Raw genomic sequence first — 14,491 nt, forward strand, 5'->3', positions numbered from 1 at the left:
AAGCTTACGGGACCGCTCCCGCCTAGCTTTCGACGTCAAGGCCTGGCAATCGAGGCACGACTCCGCGTCATGGTCGTCCCCCAGGCAATAAAGTCACCGGCGATGGTGATCCGTCACCGACATCAGGCGATGACAGGCGTCACAGGCCTTGAAACCAGGCATCCTACCGGCACCAGAGTCGAGTCGATAGACCAAAAGAAGTCAAAAGAGTTAGTCAAAAAATGACTAGGGGTAAGCTCTTCCCAGATCGGCGCTTACTGGCGCGGAAAAAAGAACTGATGTCAGCGCGCGAGGGCGGCGTCTAAGTACTCCGACGACATCATTCCGGTGCACGACGCCGACGACGGAAGCGGAGCCGCAGACGATGCCTACCGACGCGCAAAGGGTATTGCTACAAAAATCTTTCCGGATCAAGCCTGACGCCTGGGGATATTCTAAGGTGAGGAATCTAACTAACATGTTTCTTTCAGATCTGTACTGCATCAGGATTGCCACATTATTCACCTGTCCACCAAAGGACCTGGAGCTGGCACACCACCGTAGCAGTTTCAAAGCCTGAGGCAGGAGACACGGGGAACTGTCGGCCGGTGCATTACTACTCAACTGGAGAGTATGACTGAGGGTCAAGGCAGATGAGGCTGGCCTGTGAGGACTGTATCAACTTGAGAATGCTAAGAGGCTGAACGCACAAGTTACTACTTGTGTAACGATATATTTGTAAGAGACATTAGTTAGTGATAGATTCCTTACCATAGAATATTCCTAGGCGCCAGACTGGATCCGAAAGGTTTCGTCAGCGGTACCCCTGCGCGTTGGAAGGTGGCGTCGTGCGGCTCCGTGTCCGTCACTGGCGTCGTAAGCACCGAGATGACGTCACGGAGACTACTTAGGCGCCACCCATGCACGCTGATATCAGTTCTGTACATGACTTTCCGCACCAGGAACGCAGAGTCATGCAAGAAACTGACCTCTGGTGCCATGAAACTAGGGCCCTGAAAAGGATGACCTTAACCCTAGAAATCAGTTCGCAGAATGGGGAGGATGGGTGGGGCAGTAAGGAATCGATTAGTATCTAATGTCTCTTACAGATGTAGAAGTTACTTACCTCTGGTAACAATGTATCTGCTGGAGACGATTCTAGCCGCAGATTCCTTAACGTAGAATTATCCCCAGGTGTGAGACTGGACCCGAAAAACTTTCTTGTCCCAGCATCTCTGCAGCAGCAATCCACCCCCACACTACACTGTCAAGGAGGGCCATATCTCCTGAAAGGCGCAGGAGGCCAAAGGACAGGTAAAGAATCCCCAACGTAGAAGACCGCAAGGGACCAGAAACTCCAAACAAACAGGCAAAAAAGAGCAAAAGGAGGCCCGTACACTGGATAGATACCAGCTGGAGGGAAGCAGAGGCACGCAGAAACTAACCATCCCTGTATCAAAAGAAAAGAAGGGGGGATGCAACAATCGAGCAGAACCGGACAGCCTGATCGACAAAGCGAAGAGGACACCCACAGAATACAAGCCACCCAGAGGGAGGCGAGTGCAGAAAACCAAGCTGAGGGTCCTCGCAGAATGGGGAGGAAGGGCAGGTCGTAACGGAATCTGTGGCTAGAATAGTCTCTACCAGATACATCGTTACCGGAGGTAAGTAACATGTACATCTGATAGAGACTACTAGCCGCAGATTACTTAACGTAGAATAGATACCCTAGCCACACCCAGAAGGGAGGAGGGCCTGCGAGAGAGCCCCCCAGCAGGAAAGACACAGGGCCCCAGCAGGGGACATGTCACAGAAACAAGAAGGGAAGGCCAGGAGATCCCATGCCCAACTAAGGGAGAACAGCCCAACACCCCGCAGGAGCAGACAGTGCCCGAAGAGCCTCAAGGAACAAAAGAAGCACCTAAAACCCTAGGGAGAAGAGGTAGAACCGAAGGCAGGGCCCGCCGTAAGAAGCACACACAGTGATAGGAAACAGCCGAACACACCTCGGCCGTAAACAGCGGACAAGGCACGAATGGCCCCACCGCCAATAGCGCAGGCGTAAGAAGAAAAGCACAGATGCACAAAACCCCAGCGGAACCAGTGGCAGGGGCACAAGGGAACACATTAAAGGCCATGACGGTGGACTAGAACAAGCAGGCATGTGCAGCCAGCAGCAGGCAACACCATGGGGCAGTCCACCAGAACAAGCCAGGTGCAAGCCGAAGGCAGAGGCCAGGGAGGGCCAGGACACACCCCAAGGGAGGGGCCGGTCCCGAAACACACACTGACCCACGAAAGAAGTGGGACCAGGCAAAAGAAAAGGAGAGAGAGAGACACGGAGGACGGGCCCAGGCCTTCAACTAGAACACAGAAAGCCAAGGAAAGTTAGTCCCTCTGGAACACCAGACAGAGGACCAGGCCGAAACGCCGGAATCGCCACACCACGCCGCAGACAGCAGGCCAGACTGGTCGAGCAACGTAGCGAACCTGGAGAAGGACAGACCTGGGCGCAACGCAAACTGCGCTAAGACAATTGTCAAAGAGACCGCACCAGCGATATACCCTGACGCCAGGGAGAGCAGAGAACCCGAAAAGGGTGACCACACCTCAACAGCACATGACAGAGCTATGCAATAGCTACAAGTACCCCACATAGGGTATGCTACGTCCCAAGAAAACATGGGAACACCTCTTAGGAAACAATTGCGCAGCAGAGGACAAACAGAAAGGCCTGTGGGTAAAACCGCAGACAGCCTGCCAAGCAGCCAATGAAGAAGACACAAAAGGCCCAATCCCAGGACCTACATGGGCTTACCAAGAGCCAAAACCAAAGGGGGCTGAACCAGCAGCCAACAGCACTGAAGGGTCAACCGAAGGGCCCTGAAGGCACACTAACCACACAGAACACACAACCGGGGCAACCAACCACTAGACCCCAGCAAACAATGGGAGAACACATCCCAGAACACAGCAGAGGCCCGACATACAGGTTCACTGAGGGGGAGGAGGAGGAGGACGAAGCCCCGCAAGGAACCGCTGAATGGCAGAATCCACAGGGGCGTGAAATAAAAGAGCGCCATCGAAAGGGAGGTCAACCAGACGCTCCCTAACATTTTCAGGGAAAACACTATCCCTCGGCAAGCATGGCGACGGAGGGCTACCGAAGAAGCCATAGTGCGACCAAGCGCCTCAGAGACATCTAGAGCTTAGCGAAGAATAAATGCAGCCAGCTCTCGGCCATCCAACACATGGTGCAGGCACCCTCCTGAGAAGCGCAAGACAGAAGGGACTCCGCAGAATCCCACAAGCTGGAAGTGGCTCTGGCAAACACACAAAGCGTGTTGAGTGCCCACAATGCAGCACTGGAGGAGGCGAAGATGTTACGCCCCGTGAATCTAACCACCGGGCCTCCTGTGACGGAGGACACAACACCGAGGGCAAGGAGGGAAAGGCAGTCTGCAGAAGAGGGCCCCCAGTAGAAGGGTGGAAGGAAAGGCAGACAGGATCATGCGGAGAAGGATGGTGGCGGTGCACGAGCGGCTGGGGCACCGGGTCCCCCGTGGCAGGATGCCCCCAGGCCCCCAAGAGAGAATTATGGAGCGAAGCTTCGAAGGGAAGAAGCAGCTCCCGTCCACCAGAGCCCTGATGGAGAACCTCAAGCAAATGATCCGCGGGGAAATGGGTATGCCGGGTCGCCCATGCGCAAAATCCCCGCGGCCGTGGAGACAGCGGGGCGAAGGCAGCACTCGCCTCCGTAGAGCAACGCAGTGGGGAGAGCAATTCCTCCGTGGGCGATGGCTGTAAGCTAAGCCGGCCGTCCCCCAGCTCAACCGGAGGAATAAAAGGCCAAACTCGGAATGGGGGAAGGTTGACCCACGAGTGGGGAACCTGAGGCGCCTCTGGGGAAGACTGTGGGCACGGGGACGGCAAAGAACCCTCCTTGGAAGACGCTGGGGAAAAAGCCATGAAGCGGCGTCCCGTCTCCGGGTAAGAAGAGACAAAAAGTTGCCAAACCTCTGGAGAAGAGGGGGCCTCCGAAGACGAATAAACGACCCGACGCCGGCACGGTGCCGTGGAGTCTGCCACTGGCGCCAGCGCAACGTCGACCGGCGCCGAAGGGGACGCCGAGATGACCTCCACCACAACCTGCGCAACAGGAGAACAGGGCGGGGTCGGAGCCGGGGCGGCTAAAGAACGGCGTGGAAAAGGCGCCGACTCGACCTCCGACGAGGCAGCCACCTGCGTGCAGAGACGAGGGGGACCCGGGGACGTGAACCGGCCGCTAGCCAGCCCCTGCGGCGCCGCCAGGGCCAGCAACCACCGGCGACTGAGCAGCGTCAGCTCGACCTCGTACAAGGCCGCCGCCTGCCCAGAGGACCGAGGGGGACTCGAGGACGAGCCACGAGTCCCGGCAACCTCCCGCGACACCACAGGGAACCCCACGGGGGTTTGCGGCGAGGCAGAGGCGCCGTGGTCCAAAGGGGGGAACCCCATAGGGTTGCACCCTGACGACACCACATCTCCAAGACTTGAAGCCGAACCTGTCGGCGCCGGAGCCGCCGGCGACGCCACAGAAGGCCCTGCATATGGCAAGGGATCCGCAGACGTCTCAGAAAGAGGAGGAGCCTAAGAGGTCTGCAGGGCTGCAGCATAGGGCTCCATTTGGGCTTTGGTCGCTCCCATGCCGGGAAACGGCGAGTAGGGTGGCGACACCGCACGAATCGCGGAGAACCCGCGCCCCCCACAGGGCAGGGACCGGGCCTTCCGGGAACAAGCTGCGACACTTTCCAACGGGCGAGCGAGGCCCTTGCGGCCTCGGAGAGGGAGGATGTCGGAGACGGAAGCGGCGGTTCTTGAACCCTTCCGCGGGGGACAGACGCGGTGACGGCGCCGACCTGGACATGCGGGGCGAGAGGAGTTTCATCCGGCGCTCCCGCCGGGACTTCGGCTTCATCTGCTGACAAGCCTCGCAGTCCGTGGAGTCATGGTGCTTACCCAAACACCACATACAAATGAGGTGAGGGTCCATCGCCGACATCTGGCACAAGCAAGACAAGCATGTCTTGAAGCCCGAAGGCATTCGCACACTGTTCCAAAAAAGAAATGCAAAGCATAAAAAGAAGGCCTGAAAACAGGCCAGGGACACGATCCAGATCCGCGTGGCACGCGGAAAAGAATGAAAACTGACGTCAGCGCGCTGGGGTGGGGCTTATGTGACCTCACTGACGTCACGCCCACGGAAGACGGCGGGGTGGAGTCACATGGTGCCGCCCCCCGGCGCGCAGAGATGCTGGGACAAGAAAGCTTTCCGGGTCCTGTCTCACGCCAGGGGATAATTCTACGTTAAGGAATCTGCAGCTAGTAGTCTCTATCAGATATATTGTTACACAAGTAGTAACTTGTGCATCTGAAAGAGACACGTTAGTGATAGATTCTTTACCTTAGAATAGATACTCCAGCAATACCTACCCTGGAGGTAGGTCTGCGAACCAAAATCACACCAGAGATTGTTCATTTGTGCACGACCGGACTTTTTTGGGCGCCCACGTAGCCAACAAAAAGTTGGTCATCCACCCGGAACTGTTGTGTGCGCTTCAGATAGAACGACAGCGCACATTTTGGGTTCAGACGATGGAGCCTCTCTTCTTCTTTTGAAGGAGGTGGAAAGAAGGTGGGCAAAGTGATGGTCTGCCCGATGTGGAAGGGCGTGACAACCTTTGGCATGAAAGAAGGACGAATCCTTAAAACCACTTTGTCTGGATGAACAGAGAGAAAAGGAGGTTTAGAAGAAAGAGCCTGGAACCCACTCACTCTTCTGGCAGAGGTGATAGCTACCAGGAAAGCCGTCTGTAGAGTGAGAAGACGTAAAGGACAGGTATGAAGGGGCTCAAAGAGAGCACACATCAGATATGTCAGAACCAGGTTCAAGTCCCATATGTGTGCAATGCCTTTCAGGAAGCGATTAACAATTGGGGACTTAAAAAGAGAAGGCTGATCTGGAAGCCGTAGAAAGGCGGGAATGGCAGAGATAAACTTTGATAGTGCCCAGAGCAGAGCCCTGCTGGGCCAAAGATAGAAGGAACAGAAGGACCTCGGAAAGAGGGGCAGCAAGGGGATCCACTGCCTTTGCTGTGCACCATGCCACATATTTGTTCCACCTGCAGGCGTATACCATCTTAGTGGAGGGAAGCCTGGCTGCCAGAATGTCACAGACTTCGGAAGGAAGGTCGAAAGCTGTCAACTGCCGCCGCTCAATCTCCACGCATGGAGGTGGAGGCTGGGCAGGTTCAGGTGGAGGACCGTCCCCTGTTGCTGTGACAGAAGATCTTCCCGAAGAGGCAGTCGGATCAGGGGAGCGATCGCAATGCTGAGTATCTCGGGATACCAGTATCTTCGTGCCCAATCCGGAGCCACAAGGATGACTTGGGCCCGGTCGCGCCAAATCTTCTTCAGCACTCTGGGCAGAAGAGGTATATGCAGAAAGGCGTACACCAGACCGCAGCTCCACACGTGCCGAAAAGCGTCGCAGAGTGAGTGCCGCCTTGGAAATTCCAACACGCAGAATTGATGACATTGAGTGTTCTCTTTGGTGGCAAAGATATCTAACCAAGGCTCTCCCCACCGCAGAAATAGACCTTGCGCCACCTCCGAGTGAAGAAACCATTCGTGATCCATCATGCACCGGCGGCTGAGTTCGTCAGCTCTGCCGTTCAGAGAACCTGCCAGGTGTTGAACGACCAAGGTAATGCCTTGATGTTCCAGCCATGTCCAGAGGCAGAGAGCCTCCTGACATAGGGTCCACAACCCCACCCCCGCCCTGTTTGTTGCAATACCACATGGCAGTGGTGTTGTCCGTGAACACCTGCACTACACTTCCCCGGACAGAGGGAAGGAAAACTTTCAGTGCAAGTCAGATCGCCCGAAGCTCCAAAAGGTTGATATGGAGCCGGTACTCCGCCGGAGACCAGAGGCCCCTGATCTCCACCTCTCCCATGTGGCCGCCACATCCCAGGAGGGACGCACCCATCACCACAGTGTGCTCCAGTTTGGGAAGGGAGAGGGATCTGCCATTGACCCAATCGCAATTTGTGAGACACCACTGCAATTGTCGTGCAGTGCCCTCCGAGATCTGTACGTGATCGGACAGATTGCCCCGATGCTGTGCCCACTGGAACTTCAGGTTCCACTGCAGAGCCGCATATGTCATCTGGCATGTTGTACTAGCAGGATGGAGGCCATTAGGCCCAGGAGCCGGAGGGTCATCCTGACTGAAACCCGGGATAGAGGCCGAAAGATCGGAATCATAGCCTAAATAACCCGGACCCGGAAACTGCGTCGAATCCAGAACCGCTCCGATGTAGGGGAGCTTCTGAGAGGGACTCAGGTGCGACTTCGGCGGCACATTGATGGAGAACCCCAGCAAATGCAGGAGGTCGGTCGAAGTCTGGAGGTGGGAGACGACTGCCTGGGGCGAGCCCGCCTTTAACAACCAGTCGTCGAGATAGGGGAAGACTGGAATCCCTGATCTGCGCATATGAGCTGCGACCACCACCATCACTTTTGTGAACACCCGAGGTGCATTGGTAATGCCAAAGGGGAGCACTGCTAACTGAAAGTGCTCTAGGCCTACCGTGAACCGCAGGTAACGCCGGTGGGCCGGCAGGACGGGGATATGCACATGCACTGTAGCTCTAGGCTGGCCTGGTAGAACTTTTTGAAGCCCTCTTAATACGTCTCTTACCCGAATCAGAGTGGGAAGACTTCGACCCCGGGGAGCGATGACGATGGCTTCGCGAGCGATCCCTGGAGCATCCCTTGGACCTCGAACGGCGCGGAGCTGACTGCCGAACCTTCAGCAGCTTACGGGACCGCTCCCGCAAGGCCTTCGGAGCCATGGCCAGACAGTCAGAACATGACCTGGAGTCATGGTCGCGCTCCAGACAGTAGAGACAGACGCCATGGGGGTCGGCCGCCGACATCGTACGGCGACAGGCTCCGCAGGATTTAAATCCAGGCATCCCTACGTGGCACCAGGTGTCAAAGACTCAAAAATGGAAGACAAAAAGTCTCAAAAGTTTAGTCAAAAAGTGACTAGGGTACGTGCTCTAACTGGATCTGCACTTGCTGGCGCGGAAAAAGAAAGAACTGATGTCAGCGCGCATGGGTGGCGCCTAAGTAGTCTCCGTGACGTCATCTCGGCGCTTATGACGCCAGCGACGGACGCGGAGCCGCACGACGCCATTTTCTGACGCGCAGGGGTACTGCTGACAAAAACTTTCCAGAGCCAGTCTGAAGCCTGGGGATATTCTAAGGTAAGGAATCTATCACTAACGTGTCTATTTCAGATACACATATTATTAAGGGGCAATTCAATCTGCACCTAGGCTATACTTCCACTACTTCTGTTAGCCGCATAGAGAAGTGGGGGCACCAAGAACCATGGAACGAGCATAGGAAGGGGGGGGGGGAAGGTGCACCATCAGCCAAATAGTGCCCAGTGTCACTAAATTATTTCAGTTATTAGTACTATATAGAATTGCATGCTGTATAATAAAGTATTTTCTTTGTTGAAAAGATAGATCTTGCACTGGATATTTGCTTACTGAAATGTTGACTGAATGTTGCTCTCGGAGTTTGAGTGTCTCCACACTACCTTCCTGAGAAGCCTATGAATGCTCTCCATTGCTACTACAGAGTAAAGTGTGGAAAGGGTTGCATTTGGCAAAGTTTGCAGAGCCACAGGAGGAAGGATGGACGCCGGGACATCTAACGCAAACAACCTCAACCTCCATGTTTGAGGCAAAGTAGACCCTGCTTTCCCATGGCTCCCTCAATGGGATCTGACAGTGTATTCCCATTTTTCTCTACTGCAGTTCTGCCTTTCAAATATCAGCGGAGAGGTAGAAAGTAGATGATTTGCACCAGTTAGTTGATACATTGGGTCCATTGTTTTGTACTGCATATTTCTCTAGTGATAGGTTGTGTTAAGGGAGATGTGTCTCTGGACTGATTTATGCCGTGATAATGCTTGCTGCTTGAATTCAATTTTCACAGAGCTTATGTGCTATGCTAACCAAAGCACACAACTAAGGATGAGGCATAGAGCACATCACTACTTATAGATATTTCGCTTCATAAGTGGGTTCCACTTTAACAACAGGGAACATTTAAACAATCATAAAGACTTCATACACTCTATGATGAAAGACATCCGAACTGCAGAAATATGAGAATGCACAATATTTGCAGCAACTGGAATGGAATTGTGGGTGATTTAGCTCACTATACTGTTGGGTACATTTTTCATTGGAAGAAAAAAAGATATCCTTTATCAAGAGCTTTTTTCTCTTTGATAGTTAACTTATAAAAGAACACACCAACATTAAAAATGCTGCTTTCAAAATGTGCGTGATAAAGGAAACTAGAAATATGAACTTAAACAACAAAAAATTACTCCACCTTTAAAGATAATTTGAGGTTAAGCATTTGCTGTAAAGATTCTATTCAGTTTACCTTTTTGCAAGAGCCAGAAACATTCTCCATGGGTTCTCTTCTCCTCCTTTTACTTGAAAGGAAAGGTGAGGTAAAACGAATGTAATGCTTAGGAGTAGAATAAACATGAGGAGTGAATGAAAGTCCTGGTAAAGAATTTAACTGTGTAGCTAAAACTCCAGGGTCTGTAGTTATGCGTAGGGGCGTTTCAAGACAGTTATCAGTGGGTCTGTCTGATTTTTCGTGCTTCTCATTTAACCATTCACTCACCAAGTGCTGAAAGTAAATAAATTACACATTAGTACACAGAAACTTTATAATCACATTTATACAAGAATACGATTTCTAAGCTAAGGAGAAAGTAAAAAAGCATGCTTAGTGAATGTCGCCATTTGTTTTGACTCTCTGTCAGGCGTAGAGGGGAATGCCTTGGGGTTAAGGTGAGTTGAAACAGGGTTTTGAAGCAGAAAAGTAGGAATTCTGGGTCGTGGTTTATGTCACCCTGCCACTTACCTCTTAACCAAGGGACAAGATCCAGGCTTTACCCAGATGCCTATCAGTACATCATTCAGGGCCTCATTGAAAGGCAAGATTTAGACTGATTTATCTTGGGTTTAGGACCTCAGTGAGGATGTTCGCTTTTACCTCTGTCGTAGGTAAAGTGAGGTCCAGCATCTTCATGACTCTCCTAATTACTGTAGACAAGGAGGCAGATTCCTCTGTTGCCATGGTCTGGTTTGGGGAGGAAAGGACAATGTCTGGGAACGCAGCCAGGCCACTGGCACCCTTTAGAACTGTGATACTCTAAGTACGGCCCGGGGGGCGAATGCAGCCCTCCTGACATTTGCATGCAGCCCCTGGGTCAACAGCAGCACTGAGTTGCTTTTTACTAGGAGCATCTTCATTCTTAAAGATAACTAGAAGCAAAAGTCTAAAAATATGATAGCCTTTTGAAAATGCAAAAAGTGTATTTCATTAACATGCAGAGCTGTTTCACTTTAGTACATCAGATTATATCAGTGCACTGAGAAGTATTTTTTTCAAAGGTGATCTTTTTCAAAAATAATTTAGAAACTTTTATGCCCCCCACATCAATACCACTAGAAAAGAGCACGTTACTTTCAGTAATGCATTATCTGGTAGAGACATAGTCTAGCTGCAGATTCCTTAACTTTTGAATTCTCTCCAGGCGCCATACGGGATCTGGAAACTTTTCAGCAGCAGCACCAGTGCTTGTCGGTAGTTGGCGTAGCACGCCTCCATAGTGACGTCGTCCATGCCTGTGCAGTCACCGGAGTCCATATAAGACACCTTCCGATGCACTGACATCAGTTTCACACGGAGCCACCATAGAAACTGGCTGTGGAAACAGTGTGCCAAAAAAGGTTAGAAACATTTTTTGCTAGCAATAGATGCAAAGTCTTAAAGAAAGACATAGTAATACCAAGAACAAGCATTGGCATAGCCAATAGGTCTCGCCTTTGGCAACAGTTGCATAACTAAATACTTATAAGGTCCCAAAAGCGAGACCTATTGGCTATGCAAAGCGGCCGTGAAAGTGAAAGTAATCGCGGTAAAGCACGGCGCGCGCGCCCGCGCACATGCACTGTAGCTCTAGGCTGGCCTGGTAGCACTTTTTGAAGCCCTCTCAATAAGTCTCGCCAGACCAGCGCATGCGCTGGGTCAGGCGAGACCTAAAAAGGGCTTGTTTGGAAGACAAATTAAACCATAAAGCAAACAGAATGAGGACAGTGACCACTGGAGAGAGAAACCAGGGTGCTTGAAGATTTATAACTGTAATACTACAATCCGTTCGACGAGCGGGGAGGATGGGCTGGCGTTAAGGAATCTGCGGCTAGACTATGTCTCTACCAGATAATGCATTAAAGAAGGTAAGTAACTTGTTCTTCTAGCCGGTCTACAATAAGACAGAAGACCGGACAAGTGTAGGAAGTTACATGAGGAGAAACAATATCTCCCCACAACCACTGTGGCAAGAACCACATGGAACATACAGGAGAAATGCCTTGGAAGTTACGGGAATGCAAAGAAAATTAATTATGTCAATAAAAACAACACCGTGTCAGAGGACCACAATGAAAGTTATAAGAAACTTTATATAACACCAAGTGTGATGACCTATGGACAACTGGAACCCGGAGGGAAGCGGCAAAAGCAAATGTCACTGAGCTATAGCTCCTTTTGCCAGTAGAATCATATTAGGGGGAAACCTATTCTGAGAAAACAGAGAATGGAAAGAAAGAGAGAGAGAGAGAGAGAGAGAGAGAGAGAGAAGGAAAGAGAGAGAGAGAAAGGAAAGAGAGAGAGAGAGAGAGAGAGAGAGAGAGAGAAAGGAAAGAGAGAGAGAGAGAGAAAGGAAAGAGAGAGAGAGAGAGAAAGGAAAGAGAGAGAGAGAGAGAGAGAGAGAGAGAGAGAGAGAGAGAGAGAGAGAGAGAGAGAGAGAGAGAGCATCTACGTAAGATATACGCAAACTCACTCTCAAATTGCAATTATACACAAGATTGAAAATCTTACATATATGTGTCAAAAAGGTACAAAAACATATATAAAAATGCACATATGTATATAGCAACACCCTACTGGGGTGTGACCAATAGGCGAAAAAACAACATATACACTACCAAAAATTGGTCATATTTTGTAAGAAATTAAAGACAGACTTCCCTCATACAACCCAGTAATGGGGAAAGAAAGAGGTAGACAGAAATAATGAACAGAACTAAGATTCCGCACCATCCCTACTGTCATGGAAATGCTGCGCACCAAATAGATGAGTGCCATCAAAGGGCATGTCAACCATTGTATGTTGATATGCCTCTGAGAACCCAGAGGTGTGCAACCAAGCGCGGCGAAGGAGAACTACAAAGAGGCCCTAACGACATAATCAGTAGTATCTATACCACAACATATTAAAAGTTTGGCCGCCTGCTGCCCATCACGTAGCAAGGGAGCAAGAGCTGCACAACTCTCCTCCTTAATGGATGGTAGTATATCTGCCAATGAATCCCATAAATAATGAGTGAAACAAGCAAGGACACAAGAAGTATTGGTGGACCTCAAAGCCAAACTGGGGGGCATTGGGGGGAGGGAGGCGCGAAAATGTGCCTGCCACAAGTATCCAGTCTTTTTGCCTCCCTATCAGGAGGGGTAGGAGGAAAAGGACCAATATTTGGAGTAGCCAAAGCAGCCTGAACCACGAGGCTTTGAGAAGTGGGATGTTTCATAAGACCGGCCAGGTCATCAAGGGACGGACAATGCTTATGAGAAATAGAACGTTCACTAGGAGGGCCCGTATAGGGTTCAGCCCAGGCCCCTAACACAATGTCAAATAAAGCTTCACAATAAGGAAGCACCGACTTCTCTCCAGACTGACTCTGGTGTAAAATGACCAACAAAGGGGCCCTGGACACAGCCACAGATGGAAGTGGTATGTTTAAAACCTCAGCAACTCGTTTTAATATGTCAGCGAATGAGGAGCTTACCTCTGAAGCTAACCCAAGTGGAGATAGAAGGCCCGAGGCTGGAGATGATTCCAAACCACTTGCATTACCCAACTCAAAAACCAAATGGTGTCCAAAGGGGGTGGATCAGAGTGGAAAACAAATACATCCTCTCCTTCACCTCCATACTCACTTGGCCGAGAAGGAACAGTAGGAACTGGGTCCCCCTAGGAGTCCAAGATAAACGCCTGAGCTAGCCAGCTCTATAAGCGCTACGTCCGACGGCGCACGGCGTTGAGCCGTGCCGTCTGACATCCGACACCATACAGTACCAAGTGGCACCCTCAGAGTCGGAGAGCGGAAGTGAAGAGGCGTTGTGTGGTGCCGTCATCGGATGAACGGCAATCAACACCGTAAGTGGTAGCCTCGCAGTGTTGTGAACCGTCGGCACTGTTAACGAAGTCAGGAGTTCGGAGCCAGGCACAGAAGAATGTAACCCTGAAGGGCTGTTCATCGGCATCGATAGAGATATGGCATCAGATGGCCTGACTGACGCCAAGGGTGTTGTAATATTCTCTGCCTCCGGCACCTCCTTGGGGCCCAAAGGCGTTCCAGGGGAAAGTGTAGACTCATAAATCTTTTGAACTGAACAATAACATAACCTGATGTGGGTGAGAGTCGCCCTGGCTCCAAGGATATGTTGGGAGGCGCGGAGCAGACTCTTTTCCAGACTCCAAAGGAAAAGTATGGGCCCGGCGCGGCTTGGTCTGCTTGAGCTGTGACTTACCGCAAGGCGAGGTGAACAATGTCCATGGGAAAGGCCCTTGGAGCGACCCCGCTGATGATCCCTGGAATTGCGAAGGAGGCCGAGGCCTACGGGACGTCTTGGAGGGCTGTGTCACCCGCACCGCCAACAGCTTCATTCACTGCTCCTTAATTGCCTTAGGCAGGAGTCACACAACGTCGAATCATGATGCTCACCCTGGCACCACATAAAGATGGGTGGGGTCCATGGCAAACTTCTGCCAACCACAGGACCCACAAGCCTTAAAACCAGAGGGCATGAAAAAGGCACACAGTTTCCCTCAGCGAAAAAACATCGAAGTTGGCCAAAACAGCCAGAGGTACTGCTTCTCCGAATCCGCGTGGAAGCGTGGAAAAGAATAAACCGATGTCAGCGTGTAAGACGGCGTTTTATATGGACTATGATGTCATCAGAGGCAAAGACGATAAAGATACGGAGTCATGCGACGTAATCTACCGACGCGCCGAGGTGCTGCTGGTGAAAAGTTTCCAGATCCAGTCTGGCGCCTGGAGAGAATTCAGAAGTTCAGGAATCTGCGACTAGATGTCTCTATCTGATCTAAGAGTCAAGCCAGCTGTTATATGCACCCTTTAGGCAAGCTGGGTTGCTCTAATGCATGAACAACATTATAGTTTATTAAATCAAACAAGGGTTAAGGTTTTGTACAGCGCACATCCTAAAGTCATGTATTTCGAGGTCCTCTTAAATGTGCTAGTGAATAAAAAGGAGGGAAAGTGAAATAAAACAATTA

The 14,491-nt window shown here is 51.3% G+C and overlaps 1 protein-coding gene across 4 annotated transcripts in view; it reads right to left on the reverse strand.

Moving 5' to 3' along the window:
• KMT2E (lysine methyltransferase 2E (inactive)) overlaps positions 1-14,491 on the reverse strand; it is a 2,077,373-nt gene that overhangs the window by 601,144 nt on the left and 1,461,738 nt on the right. For all 4 annotated transcript variants that reach the window (XM_085654164.1, XM_085654162.1, XM_085654163.1 and 1 more), the window contains one exon: positions 9,496-9,750. In XM_085654164.1, coding sequence (XP_085510290.1) covers positions 9,496-9,750 — 255 coding nt within the window. The remainder of the gene's footprint in view (positions 1-9,495; positions 9,751-14,491) is intronic.

The sequence above is a fragment of the Triturus cristatus genome, chromosome 4_1, assembly GCF_964204655.1.
Source record: "Triturus cristatus chromosome 4_1, aTriCri1.1, whole genome shotgun sequence".
In the NCBI taxonomy this organism is placed as follows: domain Eukaryota; kingdom Metazoa; phylum Chordata; class Amphibia; order Caudata; family Salamandridae; genus Triturus; species Triturus cristatus.